The sequence below is a fragment of the Durio zibethinus genome, chromosome 7, assembly GCF_047325235.1.
Source record: "Durio zibethinus cultivar Kanyao isolate XHJ-2024 chromosome 7, ASM4732523v1, whole genome shotgun sequence".
NCBI lineage: Eukaryota > Viridiplantae > Streptophyta > Magnoliopsida > Malvales > Malvaceae > Durio > Durio zibethinus.
This window is the reverse complement of record NC_143168.1, coordinates 24,205,243-24,215,174: the sequence shown is the minus strand read 5'-3', so window position 1 is coordinate 24,215,174 and position 9,932 is coordinate 24,205,243. Positions and strand designations below refer to the sequence as shown.

General features: G+C 31.1%; 2 protein-coding genes across 2 annotated transcripts; both read right to left on the bottom strand.

Moving 5' to 3' along the window:
• Positions 1-2,033: 2,033 nt before the first annotated feature.
• Positions 2,034-3,160, bottom strand: LOC149518221 (germin-like protein subfamily 1 member 14). Its single transcript, XM_089764375.1, has 2 exons — positions 2,960-3,160; positions 2,034-2,783 (listed from the first exon to the last, which is right to left on the bottom strand). Exons 1-2 carry the CDS (start codon positions 3,084-3,086, stop codon positions 2,245-2,247), a joined length of 666 nt encoding a protein of 221 aa, XP_089620501.1. The 5' UTR covers positions 3,087-3,160; the 3' UTR covers positions 2,034-2,244.
• Positions 3,161-6,418: 3,258 nt separating this feature from the next.
• Positions 6,419-7,634, bottom strand: LOC149518220 (germin-like protein subfamily 1 member 13). Its single transcript, XM_089764374.1, has 2 exons — positions 7,330-7,634; positions 6,419-7,162 (listed from the first exon to the last, which is right to left on the bottom strand). The coding sequence occupies exons 1-2, from the start codon at positions 7,451-7,453 to the stop codon at positions 6,609-6,611; spliced, it is 678 nt and encodes a 225-aa protein (XP_089620500.1). The 5' UTR covers positions 7,454-7,634; the 3' UTR covers positions 6,419-6,608.
• Positions 7,635-9,932: the final 2,298 nt, after the last annotated feature.

The window sequence follows — 9,932 nt, the reverse complement described above, 5'->3', positions numbered from 1 at the left end:
TATTGCTTATGATATTGAACAAAAATAAATAAATAAATGCTACAAATTTAAAAGGTAAATTTTTTATTTTTTAAAATTCATAAGAGTATTTATGCTATTAATTTTTAACACTTTTGGATTAATTTAAATAATTAAATAATAAATGCTATATTTAATGAAAAATAATCTTTAATATATAAATAAAAAATGCTAGAAATTTAAAGGTAAATTTGTTATTTCTTAAAATTTGTAAGAGTATTTATGTCGTTCATTTTTAATAGTTTTAGAGTTCACATTTTTATATATAGATGATATCATATTAATTAAGAAATTAATTGCTAAAAAAAATGTGGTTGAGGTATTTTATGAGATAACTTTGCATATATGTCATATCAATTGAGAAATTAATTACTAAAAAAAAGTGGTTGATGTATTTTATGAGAGAAAACTTAGCAATTGTGAAACAAAAAAAATTGAGAGTTTTTCTTTCTCATCTTCCTTTGTGTTAGAGAGTATGAAGAATCAAGTTGAGGATCCGGAATCAGAGGCATTTTTTATAGGATAAAATTTAAAGACTTTTGGGTCAAAGCGGATAATATCTCGCAAGTTGAGTGCGGATATTCACAAATTACAAATGGTATCAGTTGGATGAGAATTAAGTGTTTCACTATAAGAGCTCACTTTGGAATCCTGTGGGAGTGCTACATGGTATCAATTAGATGAGGGCATTAAGTTTTAACAGGAGAAGTGCTATTGAGTTTCTGAGTGTAGATACTTGTGAGAGTGTTGTACGGTGTGAGCCATCTCTAGAATCTCTAACATTTGGCGTAATCTTAGTTCTATGATGCCGAGTTTCTAAGCGTGTTTTGTGCTGAGCTTGACGAGAGCGTTAAATTTTAATACAAAAAGAACGTTAAATTTTAATGGGAGGTAACAAGAGAAGAATGTTAAAATTTAATGGAAGGGGTTTATGACATTCCACTCTCACATCGAGAGATTTTAATGATCTATTATGGTATATAAATTGATATTTAAATCCAAACTTATAAATCTTTTTTGTAAGATAAAACTATGAGACATTTGAGTCAAGACAGACAATACTTTATAGTTGCAAATCTTCAGAACATGTACAGTTAGATGCCATGAGAAAGAACAGAAATATTTCTCTTGACGTTTATCGGGACTTGTCTCATACCTGAAAGTTCATTCTAGGCTTGTCGTTACTCATGAGTTATTGTAAAATCATTTTATTGTAAAAGCAACATAATTACTAAAATAAAAAAAGCATTAAAGGATCAAGTAACCACCATCTTGATCACCTGGAAGGACCTCACGAAGTAACAGATGAAGTAGATAGATATTATATGATGTAGCAGCAAAGAGAATACATTTGCACTTAATATATCAAGACAGTGACAGATTTGGTGTAGTCTTATACAACGCTGTTCAATATCTAATTCCATCTATAAGCAACTGAGAGAAAGTTCTGCTCCTCAACAACCCTTTTTTACATGTCTTCCAACTTACATTATAATGTGAAGGCTATTTATATTGGACATGATTAAATTCAATCAAAGCCATGCAGACTTATTTAACAGAATTCCACCTTCAGAATTATCATTGTAGCTTTTGTGTGTATCTTGCAGGCGAAGGCAGTGTCTGGAGTATTGAATATGAAATTGACCTAACCCCAAAAATCAGCAAATTCATCTCAAGTCTTTTTATGCTGTAATAAACTGATTTGTGAGATTACAATCATAAACAATCAAGTTGTCCAAATCTCCACCTCTTGGACATTGTTTGTCACTATTCATTGCTTACCTTAGATACCATTTGATAATTAACCTCTTATTTTTGTTATATGTTTTGAGACTTGCAAATGAACAAAAGGTTTAATGCTTGAAAGTTACTTGATCTGTTTTCTAAAAGCAACATAAATGAAGCAGTTGTGTACAATTTCTTCACATTTGAGTGAGAATTATGTCCTGCTTTGGACCTGGCATACACATATAAGCATACATGTTCGCACAAGAGCAGGAGAGAGAGTGAAAATTGCACTATATATTCCAATTTGCACACACAGAATGATCACAAGGAGAGAGGAGACTGGACTCTGGGGAGGTACATTATCAACCAACCTGTTTATTGCATGATACTAAGAATAATAGTATGACTTTAATGAGGAAAATGTATGGAAACATTATTTAAAACAAACAACAAACTTATGGGGTTTTATTTTGGCTCTTAAGTAACTTGTTAATCTGACTAGAACCGGGACTGAAGATAGGTAACCACATTCTTGTCCAACTGGAAGGCCTTTGTGAGAACATCCGGATTGATTGGTGGGTTTGAGCCAAAGACTGCATTAGCAATAGTGATAACCCCAGCATTTTGGCTGCCGAGACCAGCAAAGGCAACAGCCTTAGTTTGCCCTATATTGAACTGGAAGTGAATCAACCCAATTGGGAAAACAAAAACATCTCCAGGATTAAGGATTTTAGTGAAGAGACGGTTATCTGGGTTGGATGTAACAAAGCCAACATAAAGTGTGCCCTCGACAACAACTAGGATCTCAGTTCCTCGAGGGTGAATGTGAGGAGGGTTAAGGCCACCATAAGGTGCAAAGTCAAGTCTTGCCAAAGATATGCCAAGGGTGTTAAGTCCTGGTATTTGGTCAACATTGACAGTGGTGACATTTGATCCAACTAGATTTGATGTGTTTCCTGGCTTGTTGAGGCCTGAAAAGAAGAAATCATCTGCTTCTGCGAGCTTTGGGTCCTTACAGAACTTCCCATTTACAAACACTGCACGAAAGAAATGTTAGTTGATATATATCATCCCATGCAAAAGTAGAGTAACTTTTAGTAATGTTATTATGTTAAAATATTGCTCCCAAGCTGAATGTTCTTCAGCGCAGGCATTATTAGCATCATGATCATGAAAAAAAAATCCTGAAAACATAAACTGAATGCCCACGTACCACCATTTTCGGTGTCCTTGAGAGCCACACAAAAGTCCTGGAGAGGATCAGGGTCAAAGGCTGAGGCTAATGAGCAAGCAAAGCCCAAGAGGGCAAAAGCAACAAGGAAAGAGTTACTTCCTTTCATTATGATATACCAGCAAAATAGCAATGTTTACTCCAAAATTAGCTGGTTGTTTAATATTTCTTCTGTGAAGAGTGAGAAACTTTGCATGACAGACAGACCTATTTATAGATGGAAACCAATGACCTGGTCACTATTTTTCTTAACTAGCAGGTAAAGACTTTTCAAGAAGAATTATTTTCAAATAATTCCACTCTTTTATCCTTCTTTGTTTTACTCATTCTACGCAGTTATTATATGCTTAAAGAACTGAAAATTGGCCTTGGAAGTAGTCATGATTCAGTCTAAAAACATATATCATATTCCTGACTTTTCACCATCCAAGTTGAATATTGTTAATTATTTAACCGTAAAACATCTTAAAATTGCATATTATTTTCATCTCATCATGCTAATTTCTCAATATAATACTAATTAATGATCATGGAAAGGCTTGTTTCTCTTGGTGGCGAATTTTTTCTCTACATGTTCACTTATTCTTTATTATTTTGGTGCAACAGGCCAACTAATTTTACATAGAACTTGATCAATTGATGTCCAAAAAGTATTTTTCACGGAGCACAAATACAATAAATTTATGTTAGGCTTGGAACTTCTGTTTTATCTCTGAAAAATCTCAGTTTGAAAAGTCTATTCTGACATGTTCACAGATACTTAAGATATGACATTAATGCTTATTACATTGAAAGCATTGATTTTTTTGTAAGATTACTTAATCTTGCTTAACTGAAACGTTTCTTTGATCATTTCCACCGTTTAGTTAGCATGACCGGAATAGTTTAGAAAAGATTCTGGAAGCAATATAGTCTGAGAATTGTGGATGAATCTGTTGGAACTCTTCTAAATTGAACATAAATATTGAATATTAAACACAGGCTTGAGAACTTGGAAAGGAAACTTCGTTCTTTAAGTGTTCAATGAACTAATCCGCAAAGCACATTGGTAAAAGAAAATTGTCAGATTTCTTGCACTACTTGATCAAAGAAAAATAAAGAAAATTTGTTAAAAGATTGGTAGGTGACAATATTGACAGTAAACCACCAACAATCCAGATAAAGCACGACAAATCTTTCCCGTGGCAAGTAAAGGTACATAAGACTGCTACTTCTAAGACCATTTCCTCCCTTTGTTTTAAATGGTCACCAGAAATTGTTTAAGACAAGTTTGGTACTGATATTAGGTTCCTAATATGAAATTAATCTCCATTCCAAGATGCCTGTAGTTTCTACTTTAGACGGGTTTATTCATGAATTTGTTCTAAGAAGAGCTATGGGCAAGCATGGGGGAAAGGAAACTGGTTAAATTACTATTGTATGCAAAAAGATGTGGGGAAAAGAAGCAGTTTTCTTTACCCAAAAAATTATTTTGTTTGTTAAAAAATGAAGAAAATTGATTCAAGAATTCTCATGAGTCATGAATGATGAGTTTGGAACCACGTTGAAGGTCTGAAACTAACTGCTTTGAGTAAATTATTTGATATAATACATGTTGCAACAACAGGAAGGCATCTCTCATGTAAAAGGATTAGTGTTTGAAGCAGGGTTATGCAACATTGTCCAAAATTGAGTCCTTATAGAACACGGTATTGACTGAACCAAGTCATAATAAAATCCAGTCATTATAGAAAATTTATTAATGTGCACTTTTTAATATTTTATATGTAAAAGATAGGTCAATAAATATTGAAGAAATCAAAGTGGTTAGGTTAGTAAATTCTTCCCCCAACAGAAGATATATGTCCATGCGGATTTGTATATATACAAAGAAATTATTTAATTCATTATCAATTTATTAAAAATAAACACTTTATAAATATTTATTTATTTATTTTCCAACAAAACTTTTAGATAAGGAATAAAATAAATTTAGAATTGCATAAAAAAATTGGCAAATTATATGTAGGTATACATAGTAATTATTAGAATGGTACCAAAAAAAAAAAAATCCATCCAATTATAAATAGTTGCAGAACAATGATTTTGCATGTGTGAAGGAGACATGCATAAACAATGCATCTTGTTATGATATATTATGAACTTTGTGTTAACCATTAAGGTGACTCATAAGAAAGCAAATATTGCTTTAATGACTTTGCTTTTTTTTCCTCAAACCCATAATTCAAGATCATTAACCTTTTATATGGGGAATATAGGATTTTTCTTGCCTTTGCAAAAATTAAAGGAAAATGCTATTATCCTTTTAGACATTTTTTCATTCATTTTTTTTTTGACCCATTACAAAATTATAACTATTTCCCTTTATTGAACATCTAAGAGATATTTTATATTAATTGTTACTTTATTTTTTGAATTAAAAAATTATAATTTATCAATGTTTTTTAAAAGTATTAAGAACAATCAAATCCAAATTAGTCATAAGAGATTATGTGCCAAATGAAGAGAATACATAAAAAAAGTTTAAGAAAAAGAAAGATATAAGAGTCAGTACTTAACAGAAAAGTTTGCATAGCAATATTCTTGTATTGGTACATAAAGCAAATTACCCTTCACTTTAATTTTTTTTTTCTTTTCCAATATGAATTGTTGTTATAAAATGGGAAAGTGTACGTCAAACAGTATCTCAAGTCTCGACCAAATTACAACTTCAATTCAAGTGTAATGAAATAATATGCTCTACTTATTTGTTAATAAGGATTCAAATAATGGCTCTGTGGCGGGCGTTGCGGGTGTTATTTCGCGATTTAAATAATGACTATGATACATGCCAAACTCACCCTTTGGTAAGAAATATACAAGCTAAAAAAAATTCTTTAAAACCTCATTTTTATTTTTTTCTCTCTCTAAAATGAAATTCTCTAACTTCTCTTTAACCTAAAAAAATGAAGAACCTCAATTATCTCAACCCAAAAACCAACTAGACTCCACTGTTATTTTACTTTTTTTTTCTCCAAATATTCAAATAATTTATTGGTTCAAATAAAAAAAAATTTATTTATAAATTGATTAACCAACCCATGAATGTAATTGGATTCAATAGTTGGCTTATATGAGTTGCTCCAAAAAGCTTTACTCCATGTATGAATAATTAGTAGATCTCGTTAAATTCATGCAAATATATTTTTGTGACGTCATAAAAGAAGAGAGACAAGTAACATTACTTCTGAAAATGACTATTTGACTTAAATAAAAAAAAAACACCACCATATATTTTGTATAAAAAAAGTCAAAGTTTTCAACTATTTAAGACAACGGCATCCAATAATTTCAAATATTTATTACAATTAATTTTCTTTTTATTGTCATTTCAATCTTTAATTTTTAATTATTTTGCACTCGAAAAACTTTAAATATACTAAAAATTTGAAAAACAAATCATTTAGTAAAAGTAATATAATAATAAGTAATAATATTAATGTCCAACACTTGACAAAGAGGCTCACATAAGCATGGGTACATAAGCATTTTTTTTTTCTTTTGCAAAATATAAATCGTTACTATAATTAGGCAAACATTATCCTGAACAAATTACAACATCAATTCAAGTATAATTAAATATATGCTTTCCTTAATTGTTAGGCCACCAGAATTTGGACTGAAGATTTTTCACCACATTCTTGTCCAATTGGAAGGCCTTGACAAGAACATCAGGATTAATGGGTGGGTTTGATCCAAACACTGCATTGGCTATTGTAATGACACCAGGATTCTGGCTGCTAAAACCAGCAAAGGCAACGGCGCTGGTTTTCCCCACATTGAACTGGAAGTGAATGAGGCCAACAGGGAAAACAAACACATCTCCAGGGTATAGGACCTTGGTGATTAGACGATTATCTGGGTTGGATGTAACAAAGCCAACGTAGAGTGTACCCTCCACAACGACTAGAATTTCCGTGGCACGAGGGTGAGTGTGAGGGGGGTTTAGGCCACCATCGGGTGCAAAGTCAAGTCGAGCCAATGAGACTCCAAGAGTGTTAAGTCCTAGTATCTGGGCAACATTGACTGGAGTCACAGTTGATCCCACTGGATTTGATGTGTTTCTTGGGATGTTGAGCCCTGAAAAGAAGAAGTCTTCTGCTTTGGCAAGCTTTGGATCCTTGCAGAACTTCCCATTAACAAACACTGCATATATGAAGAGAAAAAATATGTTATTTTCATTATTCCAAGCAAAGCTTTTAAATTGTTTTATATAGTTTTCTTGCCCAGGAATTTTGCTTCCTGCTGAGTTGCTTTGTTTTAGGCACATATTTGAAGTAAGTTTAAGAATAACAGAGAAAAATAGAACATACCACCATCCTTGGTGTCATTGATGGCGACGCAGAAATCCTGGAGCGGGCTAGGATCAGATGCATAGGCAAATGAGGAAGCTAGAGCCAAGAGAGAAATTGCTAGGAGGAAATGAGAACCTTTCATTGTGATAATGTTGTTTCTAGCTTAAAATCTTGTAAGTTTGATTGCTTTGGAAGGGATAAGAAACTTTGCCTGAGAACATGCCTATTTATAGATTAATTGGAGTCTTTGAACAAGTCTATAATTTCTGCTTTCAAGAAGCAAAGAAAGATTTACCAAGTCCGCTTCGATTTTTTTTTTCCTTCTAAATTTCTGATGAATTGTTCTTCAACCACTACCCATGTCTACCCATCGAATTCCCTCTCCCTATGCTTACATCAAAACAGTTTTGTCGTGGAAGTAGTCATTGCTGTCATTATATTATGTCTGTTGTAGTACTAAAATACGACATGAAACCTTCTTGTTGACTTTGGCATAAATCCGAGTTGCTAACTAAACCTGCCGACGCAACTCCTGGTCATATAAGATACAATTAAAAATTAAGGTTATATATAAAATTAACCTATGTATTATATATTTTTTGTAGGTTGTTACTTAAAAAAATAAAATTATTAATTGGAATTTAATTTTTAATTTCATTATCCATTTTATTATTTTGAACTAACATCGGTACTTAACTTATTAACTTGGCAAAAACAACCAATAAAATACCTATACTTGTTAAAAAAATCTAGATAATGTCATGTTATTAATTGTTACATTAACACTAATAGAAAATTTAAAATATTTTTAAAAATTATAAAAAAGTTTTAAAAATTTTGGAATATTTTAAAAAATTGTAAAAAAATAAAAATATCAAACAGTTTTAGAAATTATAAAAATTAAAATTTTTTTAAAACCTAAGAAATTCAAAAAATGTCAAAATTTTAATAAAACATAAAAAAAAATCTAAAATTTTTTTAAAAGATAAAACTTTTACTAAAATTAAAAATTCCTTAAAATTAAAAAAAAAAATCACAACAATGTAAAAGTTTCTTGTGAAATTTTTAGAAAATTTCTTTAAACACTGATGTGACAATTAATAATGTGGTGCTAATTGAACTTTTTAATATATGTCAGCATTTTATATATTAAATATTCATGCTACGTAATCAAGTTAGCTAACAACGTTAATCTTAAGTATGAAAATGGATGATGAAATAAAAATTTAAATATCAAATTAAAAATTTTATTTTTTACATATAAAAGTAACAATAAATGTATAGTTTAGATGCCATTTTTATATTTAACCTTAAAAATAAAGTTGACAATAGTCGTTGCTCGTGTCATTATGATATAAAAGGAAAATAGCAATGTTTACTCCAAAATTAGCTCGTTGTTTAATATTCTTTTGGAGAAGAGTGAGAAACTTTGCATGACAGACAGACCTACTTATAGATGGAAACCAATGACCTGGTCACTATTTTCCTTAACAAGCAGGTAAAGACTTTTCAAGAAGAATTATTTTAAAATATTCGACTCGTTTATCCTTCTTTATTTTTCTCATTCTACGCAGTTATTATATGCTTAAATTACTGAAAAATGGTCTTGGAAGTAGTCATGATTCAGTCTAAAAACACATATCATTTTCCTGACTTTTCACCATCCAAGTTGAATATTGTTAGTTATTTAACAGTTCAAGATCTTAAAATTGAATATGCGTTTCCATCTTATCATGCTAATTTCATAATATAGTACTAATTTTATAATGAGGGAAAGACTTGTTGTTTCTCTTGGTGACCTATTTCTCTCTAATTCAATTAAGGTAATACATGTTAATTTATTCGTTATTATTTTGGTGCAACGGGCCAACAAATTTTATGTAAAACTTAATGATCAATTGATGTCCAAATAGCATGCTTCACGGAGCACAAATACAATAAATTTATGTTGGGCTTGGAGCTTCTGTTTTATCTCTGAAAAATCTCCGTTTCAAAAGTCTATTCGGACTTGTTCATAGATATTTAAGATATGACATTAGTGCTTATTACATTGAAAGCATTGACTTTTTTGTAAGATTACTTAATCCTGCTTTGGTGGAAACGTTTCTTTGATCATTTCCACCGTTTAGTTAGCATGACCGGAGTAGTTTAGAAAAGATTCTAGAAGCAATATAGTCTGAGAATTGGGGATGAATCTGTTGGAACTTAACTCTTCTAAATTGAACAGAAGTATTGAATATCATTACTCAGACTTACACTGAGAACTTTAAAAGGAAACTTGGTGCTGTCTGTGTTCATTTAACTAATCAGTCAAGCACATTGGTAAAAGAAAATTGCCAGATTTCTTGCACTACTTGATCAAAGAAAAATAAACAAGAGTTGTTAAAAGATTGGTAGGTGACAATATTGACATTATGCCACCAACAATCCAGATAAAGCACAACAAATCTTTCCCGTGGCAAGTAAAGGATCAAAGAAAAATAAACAAGAGTTGTTAAAAGATTGGTAGGTGACAATATAGACATTAAGCCACCAACAATCCAGATAAAGGACAACAAATCTTTCCCGTGGCAAGTAAAGGTACATAAAACTGCTACTTCTAAGACCATTACCTCCCTTTG

Bases quoted from the DNA above. Each gene is read 5' to 3' on its own strand.
- LOC149518221 (XM_089764375.1), bottom strand. From the start codon at position 3,086: ATGAAAGGAAGTAACTCTTTCCTTGTTGCTTTTGCCCTCTTGGGCTTT. The intron at 2,784-2,959 runs GTACGTGGGCAT...TCTTTCGTGCAG, and splicing joins CAAGGACACCGAAAATGGTG to TGTTTGTAAATGGGAAGTTC.
- LOC149518220 (XM_089764374.1), bottom strand. From the start codon at position 7,453: ATGAAAGGTTCTCATTTCCTCCTAGCAATTTCTCTCTTGGCTCTAGCT. The intron at 7,163-7,329 runs GTATGTTCTATT...TCATATATGCAG, and splicing joins CAATGACACCAAGGATGGTG to TGTTTGTTAATGGGAAGTTC.